Source organism: Oryzias melastigma, unplaced genomic scaffold (assembly GCF_002922805.2).
Source record: "Oryzias melastigma strain HK-1 unplaced genomic scaffold, ASM292280v2 sc00247, whole genome shotgun sequence".
Lineage (NCBI taxonomy): Eukaryota > Metazoa > Chordata > Actinopteri > Beloniformes > Adrianichthyidae > Oryzias > Oryzias melastigma.
In genome coordinates this window covers 130,031-143,410 of record NW_023416889.1, presented here as the reverse complement: position 1 = coordinate 143,410, position 13,380 = coordinate 130,031, and the positions used below count along the sequence as shown (strand labels likewise).

General features: G+C 41.9%; 1 protein-coding gene across 4 annotated transcripts in view; it reads left to right on the top strand.

The window, feature by feature from the left end:
• Window positions 1-11,475, top strand: part of LOC112139486 (acidic amino acid decarboxylase GADL1) — a 37,194-nt gene extending 25,719 nt beyond the window's left edge. For 2 of the 4 annotated variants that reach the window (XM_024262307.2, XM_024262305.2), the window contains exons 11-15: window positions 3,400-3,481; window positions 7,627-7,826; window positions 8,183-8,234; window positions 8,344-8,433; window positions 9,628-11,475. In XM_024262307.2, coding sequence (XP_024118075.1) covers window positions 3,400-3,481; window positions 7,627-7,826; window positions 8,183-8,234; window positions 8,344-8,433; window positions 9,628-9,855 — 652 coding nt within the window. In that variant the 3' untranslated portion in view covers window positions 9,856-11,475. The remainder of the gene's footprint in view (window positions 1-3,399; window positions 3,482-7,626; window positions 7,827-8,182; window positions 8,235-8,343; window positions 8,434-9,627) is intronic. The other 2 variants (XM_024262308.2, XM_024262309.2) reach the window with 2 other exon arrangements.
• Window positions 11,476-13,380: the final 1,905 nt, after the last annotated feature.

Below are 13,380 nucleotides of genomic sequence, written 5' to 3'. Positions count from 1 at the left end.
TGACACGATCCGAACCGTGAGTTTTGTGATCCGCAACACCCCTAATCTCAATTAGTTTTGTTATACTACAGAAATAACTCTTATATTAAAACAAGCAAATAGTTTCAGAAATACCTTTTTCTCCTTTGATTCTTGAAAAAGAGCTAAAACATTTTAGCAAACACGTTGACATATTTTTTTCTGCCATAAGTGTTCTGTGAAAACTTCTGGTTCAGTCACTGTTCTCTTTCTTAGCATTTCATTTTGATAGCTTACAAAGGGATATGCTCCCAGTGTAACACTCAGAAGCCCTCATCTCAATGTGACAATTCTGATTAGGTGATGATCACATCACCAGTGTCCCCTCTTTCCAACTAGCCAGCGTCACTACACAACATCAACCACCTCTTCTCACTTTTGAATGTATCTTGACATTTATTTGGCAGCCAAATTGTCTACAGATGAGAGGATTAACACTCATCTTCATTAAACAAAAGGTCACAGGGACTCTGGGGCTTAATTCTTCAGGTGTGGCAAAAAAATTTAGGACAAGGACATGACAGGTATGCTCCAGTTGTCTCAAGCTGGAACATGACCGACATGCCTCGGGTCTAACCAGGCATTGTACTTGCTTCACCATGACGAGTCTGTGACATTGACTAGCATATCAAGCTAGACCGTCTGCTGCAGATTTGCAGTTTGCCAATGGACAGCCATCCAACAGTGAGGATAAAGCATGATGCGTACTTGTACAAGGTATTGCACAGTATAGGTAGCTGGGGCTACTAGCTTGACCCAACTGTAGTGTTTCCACCCACAGAGAATGTCTTGAAATTGAACTATGCACTTGATTTTCTTATATCCAAAGAGGATAAGGATTTTCAATGAACAAGTCTCAAGCTTTGTCTGCCCCATCGAGCGAGAACTACAGCTCACCAGCCTCTCTCAACTTGAGTGTAAACATGAGAACCATCTACAGGCATGCTGCATCTAGACTTTCCATGCCATGGCCAATGGTTGTGACAGAATCTGTTGGGTCCCATTATGAGGGGTGTGAGGATTGTGGATTTTGGTTTGGTTTTTTTCACTTATGTTATGGGTTTTGGCCATGTTCAGTTTTGAATTGTCCCCAAGTCACATCAGATTCGGGCTTCACAGCTGTCTTCATTTCAGTTAATTACCCTCAGTCTATTTATGTGTCTAGTTTTCCGTCCTTCCTTGTCAGGTCATCTGCTCTGTTCAGTTCAGTTCACAATTTTTGTTTCTTCGTGGATTGTTGTCATATTTTGGTTAATTCAGAAAAAGAAGAGACTGGGGAGGATACCTCTACTACTACTATGACTACGGTTCCCCTACTCCAACCGAGGGTTGGGTTTGATGTATAAAAAAGATTGGTTTACGTCTGCTAGCCGGAAAAAATGTAATTCCATGTGTAAAAATAACTCTCTCTTAGGAAATATCTGAGGTTTTTGGAACCAGTCTTACAAGTGCCCAGTGCTTCCTATTGGACTGAGCCCTTAGACTAAATGTGCTATGTTCAGATTTGGTAGTGGCACCATTTAAATGACAGGGCACCTGGCTGGCCATATATTTAGACAACTGGCTCCTTTAAGTACACTTCAAAGAAGAAATAATATCTCAGACTAATTTTCTGATCTGCTCTGCACTGGAGAGTGTTAGGCTGAGAGAAATGAATTCCAGAAGGGACAGTTCTTAGAGTTATAAGATAAGAGGTTACAGTATTAAGAAGTCTGAGTCAGAGGTCTTCAGTAAGAAAAATCCTTTATCCAGAAGGGGGCAGCAGGCACACAGGAAGGGGAGGAAAGATCTTGACTTCCGGGTGGCAGCAGTGTAATCACAAGAAGAAGAGCAGAGACACAGCAGGAAACTTTGACCAAGATGTGAAGCACAGGCAATGCTCAGTAAACAGGAGGGTTTCCAAATCCACCTAGAAATCCACACAAAACAGGGAAAAGTATCATGTATGAATTGCTCAGAGGTATAGAAAAGGGGCAGGCAAACTCCGTGGTCCAGGAACATGAAGCGAGGAAATCCAAAACCCAGGAAACAGACGAGGACTGGAAACGTGAACAGGTGGCTGGAGAGTCTCTGGCTGCAGATGACTTTCTGGCAAGAGGGCCGCTGGGGAGAGATGCTTAAAAAGGCAGTCACAAAGGTGAGAGTAGTTGTTCTGATTACCTGTCAGCTCCTCACATGTGATGAGAGAAGGCAGGATCACAACACAGAGATTCTCTCACTGGATTGTGGAAGCATATGTGTTTTCTTGTACCAAACCTGTAGCTCACTCTACTAAGTGTTTACCTGCCCCCTGAGTTTTATACAAGGTGTTTCTATCCATGACATTTGTGTGGCAGCAAGTCAGTCTTCATTTCTCACACCCCTATTTTTATCAACTTTACACCTCTGCTCTAGGTTATACTTGCCACTGGGGTTTTACATGATCAGGCCTATAGCTCCTGATTGTTGGTGAGTGTTACGCCCTGCTGCTGCTGGACCTTTTGTTCCTCTAGTCCTTTGGCTCAGCTGGCTGGTGTGGCCAATGTCTCTTAATAGGCACCTGCTGTCTACAGAGGAGGCCACACAAAGGGAGGCAGGGAGCAGAGGATCTGGCTGGGGGTTTAGTAGGTGTGGTGCTGTTTTTTTTTTTTTTGTTCTCTTTTACCCTTTTTGTCCACTGCAATCTTTGCTGGGTTTTGTTATGTTAGTTTGGGGTTGGATCTTGGTAATCTTGATTTGCAGGCTTTGTTTATTTGTTTTCTTTAGGTAGTTTTGATTAGGCAGCCCTTACCAGGGAGCTACTGACTCTGACAGTCGACATTGGCTGGGTCAGCAGTCTTTCTGACTTATTTTATGTTTGGCCAAGGTTCCAACTCCCTTTGGTTTGTCTTTTTGTTTTAATCAGCACACTAATTTCACTATGTTCTTTCTTTCAGGACACAGGGTTTTGTTTATTTAATAAACTGTGTTCTTTTTATTCTTACCTGGTGTTATCGTCTCTCTTTGGTATTTATCCCCTAGATTCTGGGCCGGTTTGCCCACTGGCGATGTAACAGTGACTGTTTGAGATAAACTTGTCTGGCAATATAGGACTTTCCTCATCTCGTTGTGAGAGACTGAAACACATGCAAAGAAAGAGAACTTTAGGTGACTTGCGTAACCCTGGTTTTCTGAGTAGCGTGGGTGAGATGTCTCACCCAGACAGCCCTTCTTGCTAGGTCGAAGTGAGAGGTGCTTATCTTAAATGACTTTACTACATATGGAGAGGTGACAATCACGAGCTAATCAGGATTTGCAAAATAGAAAAGTGCTTCTGAGGAGCAGGTGGCATATCCCATAGCGAGATATCTGACTCATTCTAGAGAACCAGGTAACCTAAAGATTGTCCTTTGTGCCCAACAGAGCTGATTCTGTGGCTTGGAACCCACACAAAATGTTGATGGCTAGTCTGCAGTGTTCAGCATTCCTGGTCAGAGATAAAATGGTAAGAAAATATACTTTCTTTTCCATAATAAGCACTGCCACAAACCTGAAACCTTGTAACCTGAAGGAGATCAGTGACTGTAAAGTAGTGGTTGGTGAGAGTGTTTCCAGACAGCACAGGATGGTGGTGTGTAGAATGACTCTGGTGGTGAAGAAGATGAAGAAAGAGAGGGCAAAGGCAGAGAAGAGGACAAACTGGTGGAAGCTGAAAAAAGAAGATTGTTGCATGACTTTTAAGAAACAGTTGAAACAGGCTCTGGGTGGTCAGGAGGAACTCCCAGATGATTGAATAACTACAGCTAATGTGATCAGGGAGACAGGTAGGAGTGTACTTGGTGTGTCATCAGGAAAGAGAGTTGATAAGGAGACTTGGTGGTGGAATGAGGAGGTGCAGGAGTAGGGTTGGGCACCGATGGGATCTGATGCGGTTCCGGTGCTACCACGGTTCTTTGGTTTTGGTTTCGGTTCCCTTTCGGTGCTTATTGCGGTACTTCAGTAATAAAAAATAATGCCTTTATCTTCCTAAATCCAAAGCAGAACGGCTTCAAACAAGCGCAGACTCCCTCCTGCCGTGCAGCTGTGCGCACGTAATATAAAGCATAATATAAAACTCTGTCTTAAATAAACTTAAACGTCCTTGAAATTTTAGCCTGACATTTTATTAAATTAAATCAGGAATGTGGCATTTATTTGCAGTTGTTTTTGGGCAAAAGCAATATTTTATTTCAATAAAATAAGGCGGAAGATAAATGTCAATCACACGGCTGCAAAGCGCAGCAGATGATGACGACCCGCTGTGGTGGTGGGCGGAGCCGAGCCGAGCTTTCTGCTATTAGCAGCCCAACAAGGAGGAAACGATTCATTGTTTCATTTTGGGATGGGGCTCCAGCGTTGTTTAAAAATTGCGGAAACTCCACTATTCACAGCGAAAGTCATCCCCACCGACGTTGCTGTCAAAATCGTCTCCGTCAGCGGATGTGTCATGCCTGCTCTCAATGTTTCCTGGGTCTTCCTCACCGGGCTCTTCTTCTTCTTGACCCAAAATGCTCATGCTAGCTCCGGAGGATGTGCTAGAGTGTGTTACTTCACGCTTTACACCCCCCCCCCCCCAGCAGTGAAAGACCGTTCAATTTTCTGCATTTAGTGCAATCCCATGCGTGGTCAAATGTTTGCTGAGATTTGAGGTGTTACCTCTGCCACACGAGTTAATCTTGCTGCATCGGTTGCACGTGGCTGAATTTTCCGTTTTTGCTGTAAAATACAGCCAGACCTTCGAGCGCTTTAGCTTCGGCATTTTAGATGCACGCGCTTGCGCTGTTGCCGGTTTTATATGAGCCTGCCCACGAACACAAGAAAGTAAATAGATAGGCTGAATCGTAAAAAATCAGAAGGGAGTACAAGTGATTGACATGTCCACAGACAAATGAAACTTCAATGAAATTTGGAACCGAAATCCGGCACCGTTTGCAGCCGCATCTTTCGGTTTCGGTAGAACCGCGCAAATCATAACGGTTCCTACTTGGAACCGAACTTCGGTGCCCAACCCTATGCAGGAGTGTATACGGAGTAAGAGACTAGCTAAGAAGAAGTGGGACACTGAGAGGACTGAGGAGAGTAGACAGGAGTACAGGGAGATGCAGCGTAAGGGGAAAGTAGAGGTGTCAAAGGCCAAACAAAGAGCTTATGATGACTTGTACGCTAGGTTGGGTAGTAAGGAGGGAGAGACTGACCTGTACAGACTAGCAAGGCAGAGAGATCGAGATGGGAAGGACATGCAGCAGGTAAGGGTGATCCAGTGCTTTAAGTGGACCACAAGAAGTGGCGGTGCTCACTTTATCGGAAGTCGAAACATAAAATAGAATCTTGAATGTAAATATTAATCGATAAAAATAAGTCCTTTTTTCAATGTGTCTTAATATGAAATAAGAAAGAGGGAGCTCAAGTCTAGTCTAAAAATAAATGTAGTCAAACACTAACATGTGTTCGTAAAATTATTTTAATTATTTTCATAAAAAAAATTTAATTATTTTAAAGTTGAAGATGAAACTTTGGTTGGTGATTTTATGGAGGAGCTGTACCATTCTGTATGATACCCAACTTATAATTTATAAGCTACAACCAAAACAGTGAAAAAAAAAGAAAAACGAACGTTAAACAAAGAAAAAAGTCCAAAGCACATAACCTCAGAGTGAAATCTATTTCTACAGAGTAAATCCTCATCTAAAAATGTCGACAGCATGCGCCTCTTGTTGTTTTAAACTGCTGCATCGGTACATTCCATTGAGGAAAACAAGAGTAGGACAATGATTGGTACATTGTTGAATTGTAAAGTAGGTGTTAAAAGGTCTTCACGGACCCATTGATGAGGTCTGCTCCCATTGGCTACCCGTCATCTGTCAACCAAACCCCCCAGACGTTCGACGTCAGACCCACAAACGCTTATTGAGCCATCTGATTGGTCAATTTATAACTCTAATAACTTGTGATAATAGAAAAAAATCTTTAAAAAAATTAGGATTAGAAAAAAGAAGTTAATCAGAAAGCAGCAGAGGAAGAATGATTATTCTGACATATAAAATGACTGAGAAATAACTGTCTGTTTCTCAATGTAAGTCAATGGGACTTTGGCCTTTTTGCAACCCAGTGGTACTTCCTATATGGAACACGGAAGTAGGGGGGTTTGTTCAGTCCAGTTTTTTCTTATACAGTCAATGGTCATTACCTGGCTGTGTGAGGCGTCAGTCTGAGAGGCCGCCTCCGTTTCCACCCGCGTTCTTTTAACACCCCGTAGCCACGAGATCATCATTGGGTTTTCATTCACGCTAAAGTAATTTCTTGCTTATTACATTGCTCAGACAAGTTTGTGTTGACGGCGTAGTGTAGAAATCTTGAGACCGCTCGAAACCCCCCCCCCCTGTGTGCTAAACAGGAAGTTCCCGCAGGCTCCAAAAAGCCCAAATCCCATAAACTTCTGAAGAGAAAAAACATGTTATTACTGATTATATTTGTCAGAATAACCCTTTTTGAACAAGTATGTATTTTCCTAACACGTTCTTCTTGCAAATTTTTTTTTTCCAGGATATTTTTTGTCCTTACCTCAAGTTAGTCAAGTTAAAAACTGACCAATCAGATGCGTCAAATGACAGCGTGTGGTGCCCGCTGGCCCCCACCTTGAGGATTTGATTGACATCTTCTCCCGAGCTGCTTTCAGTGGAAGGAGGGATGTGAACTGCCAATAAGCTTACTCATGATTGTCGACTGTAGCTGCCCTAAAAGCGCGACTCAGACAAACTAGGTCTGTCTCTGTCAGTAGATTTGGCCTCATTTGGCGCCGGAGCTAAGGTATTTATACGGGGATGTTACTCCCTCTGTCCAGTGATAACATGGTGCAGAGATGCCCACTGACGTTGATGTACAAATTGGGCTTGCTATCTGCCAAGCGCAATGAATTGTGGGATACCTTTACTTTGGTTTTTCTAGGTAAATTCGATTTTAAGGTTGGAATGGGTGGAGAAAAGTGTCAGGTGTGATGTGTGACAGAAGAGTTTCAGCACAAATGAAAGGAAAGGTGTACAAGACTGTGGTGAGACCAGCCATGTTGTTTGGACTAGAAACAGTGGGACTGAAGAAAAGACAGGAAGCAGAGCTGGAGGTAGCAGAGATGAAGATGCTGAGGTTCTCTTTGGGAGTGACCAGGATGGATAGGATCAGGAATGAATACATCAGAGGGACAGCACATGTTAGAGGTTTTGGAGATAAAGTCAGAGAGGCCAGACTGAGATGGTTTGGACATGTTCAGAGGAGAGACAGTGAATATATTGGTAGAAGGATGCTGAGTCTAGAGCTGCCAGGAAAGAGGTCTAGAGGAAGACCAAAGAGGAGGTTTATGGATGCAGTGAATGAAGACATGAAGGTGGCTGGTGTTAGAGTGGAGGATGCTGAAGACAGGCTTAGATGGAGGCAACTGATTCACTGTGGCGACCCCTGAAGGGAAAAGCTGAAAGGAAAAGAAGATGAAGCACTGCTACAAAACAAGTATAGTTTCATAAATGGGACTGTTCAGCAGTGTAGTACCTTCAGAACACAGAGAGCAAATTCCAATGATAGTCTTGAGCCTGAGTGTGTGAAAGCACTGTTTCCTTTCAGGGTCTCCTTCAACGCTGCCACTCTGCAAAAGCCTCGTACCTCTTTCAGCAAGACAAGTTCTACGACGTGAGCTATGACACAGGGGACAAGTCAGTTCAGTGCAGCAGGAAACCTGATGCTTTTAAGTTCTGGCTCATGTGGAAGGCTTTGGGATCTACAGAGCTTGAGCGGAGGGTTGACAAAGCTCTGGCCATGGCCAGGTAGGTCTGAGAAGGCACACCTGTGGAGCTAGCTCAGAACAAACAATTGACATGCAGCCTGAAGCTGAATGAAAGCTGCTAAAAATGAAATTTCAGTATTGTACCACTTACCCGACCTGAGGGAGGACAGTAAATTGAAGCAGAGCAGTGACACCATATGTTGTTTTGAAAAATGCTATCACATGGAAGACAAATTTCAATCAATTTCAATATTTGTATAAATAAAAGTTTATGTTTGCTAAAAGATTTATTAATTTTCCAAATAAGTCATCTCTCCATGTGATAGCTTTCTCAACAAAGCTCTAAGCTGTTAGTGGCATGACATCATAATCATACATTTTTTCCTTCTTTCTCAGATATCTTGCTCAAGAAGTCAAGAAAAGAGAGGGATTTCGTTTGTTAATGGAAGTGAGTTATTTTCTAATAAACTACTGTTTGTATTGAACTGCTATCGAAGAACATTTTTTTCCGTGTATTAATTCATAATTTTGTGCAAAACTTCTCATTTTGTCATCAGCCTGAATATGCAAATGTTTGCTTCTGGTACGTTCCACCGGCTTTGAGAGACATTCCTGATGGCCCTGAACTATGGAGAAAGCTGCATACTGTAAGAATTTATCCTTGCCACACTCTGTTTGGGGTCGGAACTAGCAAAAATGATGGATCATAATTAGGGCTTGGTAAAAAAAATAATAATAATCAATGTTTTATCAGCTCTCCCTTCGAAAATAAGCATTAAGTCATCAAATCCATCAATGACTCTCCTAAATGTAATTCTGGTATTAATTATTAATTTGTACTTTCACTTGAAGTTTTTACTTGTTAGTTTGTTATTTTTTCTTTCGTAAAAATGCATTATTTCATTAATATTAGTTCTACCTTTGTTGATGTTATACAAGCCGCATGAAATCAATTTATGAACTTGTGCAGAAAAAAAATAATCAGGTATGTTTTTTCAGTGACGGTGTAGGTAGCAGATGTGCTCGGCCTGTCGGATCGGCTCGGGGGCTCGCGCATAGATGACGTGTAAGATTCTGATTGGTCCGGACCATTAGACCACTGTCACGTGACACGAGGAATGACACACTTCCGCCATAACGATGCACGGATTCTTCCCGAGTAAAAAACCGAGGAGGTCTGAACAAATACGTTAAGAATCACAAAAGGAGAAGGAATATTTGCAATCAGCCGCAAAAACCTTGACAACAAAATAATCCGATGGAGAGGAATCATCACAGGATAATGATCGTTATTTTAATAGAGAGAAATCAGGCCGGGAAGGATGACGTCTGAGCTAAAGTGGGTGCTAGCGAGTAGCATGCTAGCTTGTTGTTGGTCACACATTAAAAAAAGAAAGTAGTTATTCGCACGTATTTTTTCTAAATACATCCTGCCAATGTTGAACTTCTTTCTGGTCGCACGGGCCGGATGAAGTCCCGCTAGAATATGCAGCTCACGTTCTGCTCCGTTACACAAACACTGAGGAGAGCAGACGTTAGTGAAGGAGCTGTCAATGAAAAATAATTAATAATAGACCGAGCAGATCTCAGCACTTTTTCCTTTCTTTTTTAAAAAATAAACTTTATTGTAAACGTCAGTTTCAGTACAGAAAAACAGCAAATTAGCCAACTCGTTTGTTACAGTTGTGTGACGTCATCACTAGTCGCAAGCCCCAGAGCCGATCTGACAGGCCGAGCACATCTGCTACCTACAACGGCCATTCCTAATCATAGCTGTATCTGATGAGCAAACAAGTCATTTGTGAAGTTTTTTTTTTCTTCACTTACATCAACATCTGTAGCATTACCGCCATCAAGCTTGCTTCAGCGCATCATGCTCTGGCCTCCTCCAGGTAGCCCCTGTGGTCAAGGAGCGGATGATGAAGACAGGCAGCATGATGATAGGTTACCAGACTCATGGTGACAAGCCTAACTTCTTTAGGATGGTGGTCATCAATCCCCAAGTCAGCAAAGAAGACCTGGACTTCGTTCTGAATGAGATCCATAACCTGGGAAAGGACTTAAGATGAAACATTAACAATTTTGAACTCTGCTGACAGCAGCAGAAAATTATAGTTAATTTATCTCCAGTTAATTTGTCTACAAGACAATTCATAATGATTATTGTGTGAAACAGTGTGTGTTGGGAATCAGGGTTTTATCTCCCCCTCTGATCACTGGTGGGAGCTGTCTCCAGAGTACTAACCACACTACATCTCCCAGCAACCCCAGCACACACTCCCTAGATGCCGCTCAGTTGACTCTCACTGACAATCACCCACATGACACTTCAGCTCTGCATAGAGCCTGACTCAGGGGGAAGTATTGTTTGTGCCACCCTGCTTGCATTACTAAGCGTTTCTATCTGGAGCTGATCTACTGTTTCTGACCCTGCTTATTCTCTGAGTGCCTGCTGCCTGCCTTGACCCTCACCTGGACTCTGACATCCCCACTCTCTTCTTTGATGATCCCATGCTCGTAACTCACCTCTGCCTGTCTTTCTCTGATCTAGCTTTGTGGACTTTGAGCTGTGCTTCATTCCTGTCTGAACTAACAAACCTGCTGCACGTGGAACCAACTGTCTGTCCATCTGTGACATTGAGAATGTTAGTATTGTTTTGTTAAAATAGATATAATCAAAATATCAGAACATTCACTTTAATCAATTTTTATACTAAATGTAAACTGATGACAGTGAGATTTATGTGGATTTGCCACCAAACCATAGAAAAAGCAGTCTTACTGATTGTGTGTAACAGGCCTTTGAGGTTCAGAATTCTAGCTGATATGCCCAGATACTTACAAATGGTCATTGACAAACTTAAGACGGGCCGTGGACATGTGCTGGTTTGAGCAGGGGAACCTCCTGTGCCATGTATGATTTCAAACCATGATGTGTTAATGTATTACCAACAGTAACCATGGAGACAGTGTTTCAAGCTCTTTTCAGTTCATTGACCATTTCCTCCTATGTAATTCTGGGTTGATCCTCACCTTTCTTAGGATCTTTGAGACCCCACCAGATGAGATCTTGCATGGAGCTCCAGCCTGAAGCAGTGTTAATTTTGACAGAGAATTTTAATTTAGTTTTAGTCATAGTCTTGACAAAAATAAGGTTTTAGTTTTAGTCGTAATTTAGTCATGTTGATTCTATTCATTTAAGTCAAATTTTAGTCGACTAAATTACAGTCGATATTTAGTTGACAAAAATATAGATTAAAAATAAAGCAGTTTTATTTAATTTACTAAGTATGAACATATGAATAACACACAGAGATTTGTAATTTGTGAAAAAAAATGAAAACAAATTTTTTACTTCACTTTGCTTCCAAACTTGTCATTTCTGCAAATTCAGCTTTAACAACTGAAAACACATTCAAAGAAAAGAAATTATAATTCCATCCCATTTATGATAAATGTCTGAACATAAAAAAACTTGTATTGAAGTGGTACTCAAGTGCAAAAAATGCATTATATAAACACTCAGGAGGGAGTAAGCTGTACTGTGTCATTTGCTATTTGTGAGCATGTAACATGTGCTTGACCAGCATGTGTGGTGTACTGTAATACCACCGTCAGCCAGTAGGGAGCGCTGTTATCATGTAAGATGTGATGGAGTTGGAGATTAAACTGCTTGTTGATCTAAAGAACCCAGACTGTCAACCCTGTTGTCTGTCCTTATTAAAGAGTTCTCTAGAGAGCAACACAACACAGCAACACAACACAGCAACAGACAAAACTACCACAATGTGGGGCAATCATTCATAAAGATAAGAACACACTTCTAACTTCTTTCCTTTCTTGGCGCGGAGCTGTTTGTGCTAGGAAATACACAACAACATCGGTTTATAACTTTACAAACGTCATGCTATAACAAAAAGCATCACTTGGATTTAAACGCAAACCTCTGTGCTTAAGAGCTTCTCCGCCATGCAGCACCGGCGCTAGTTAGCTTGGGGAGGATAACCCCTTAAAACAACTATTTCAGATACTCCTCCCCTTTAAAGTGTCACAACAGTTGGAAGGGGATAATTCGGATTCAGTCCAATACACTCGAAATAATTGTGTTTGTATGTTTACCTTTGCATGGATTTCAGGCTGGCTTGTCTGCAAACGTCGCCTCAAGTTTTTGTGTTTTTGCCTGTGATGGTCGCTCCACACAACGTCTTGTTGAGGGTCACATTAAAAGTCAAATTTGTCCTTTTATGTACTCGTCTTTTTCTACCTGGAGTTGACATTTTTCACCTAAATCACAGACACAATTCATTGAAATAGCGTCTTCCCAGGCGGCTGAAGACCTCTGTGTTCTGATTGGATCGCTTTGCATTTGCTCCCGCCCTCTTCCACCAGCAGTCGTTATGATTGGATGTTGTCTTCAAAGATAATTTTCATCTTGTTTTTATTCGTTGACAATGTCAATCAAAGTTTTCGTGTCTGGGCCAGACTTTTTGTTTCGTTTTTGTTGGGTAAAAAATGTTGTTGACGAATGTTGTTGGGCAGGGGTCTCAAACCCGCGGCCCGTGGGCCATCTGCGGCCGCGGGATGATGATTTGCGGCTGATGATCTTCATATGAAAGATTACTGTTCGTGCGGCCCACAAGGCTGATATGAGCTGATATGAATGACAGTTGTGTGCAGAGCTGAACAAACCAATCACGGTGAGATATATGGCTCTGGAAGGCGGGACATCAGCGGGCTGTCCAGTGCCTCCTCACTCATTCATTTATTCACTCATTCCTCCAGTCAGCTGGGCGGAGGAGGAGCCATGACGCTGCCGGAAGTGCTTTCACACTGAACGTGATTCGCGTGCCCCGCCCCTCTATCGATGCGTGACAAATTCACAGCCTGCCGCTTGTCAAAAAGCGTGTTCCTGACGCCGCGACGAGTGTGGGAGGAGCTGGATGTCTTTCTTAGAATGAATGGGAGACACATAAGGCGTTTTATTTATCTCAAAAACTCCAGCAGAAATGAGACATCTCTGCGCACGCATCAAACATTCCGCGCTGACAAATCAGACTCTCGCAAGCGCTATTCTTCCTCCATGAGCAGAAAAAGTCCTCGCGCGAGAGACTGAATACTTCCACGTGCGCGAGTGATGCACGCGCGCGAGCAGACTCTTCAGAGGTGCTTGCACACCGGCCGCATGCGGTGGGTTCAAGAACGCGGTGTCAGACAAAAACTTTCAAAACGAAGATTCCTGAGTTTCCTGCGATCAACAAATTTATTTATTTATTTCATATTAAATGTATTTATTTCAATTTGGCTCTTTTAACCTACATTGGGCAATGAAATAATTAAATATGTCATGAAATACTTAAATGTGTTGTTTTAATATTTTAATGCCACATTTATTTCTACATTTATTTATTTATTTCTACATTTATTTATTTATTTCAACATTTATTTATTTATTTCATTTTAAATGTATTTATTTCAATTTGGCTCTTTTAACCTACACTGGGCAATGAAATAAATAAATATGTCATTAAATACTTAAATGTTCCATTTTAATATTTTAAAACCACATTTATTTCAACATTTATTTATTTCAACAT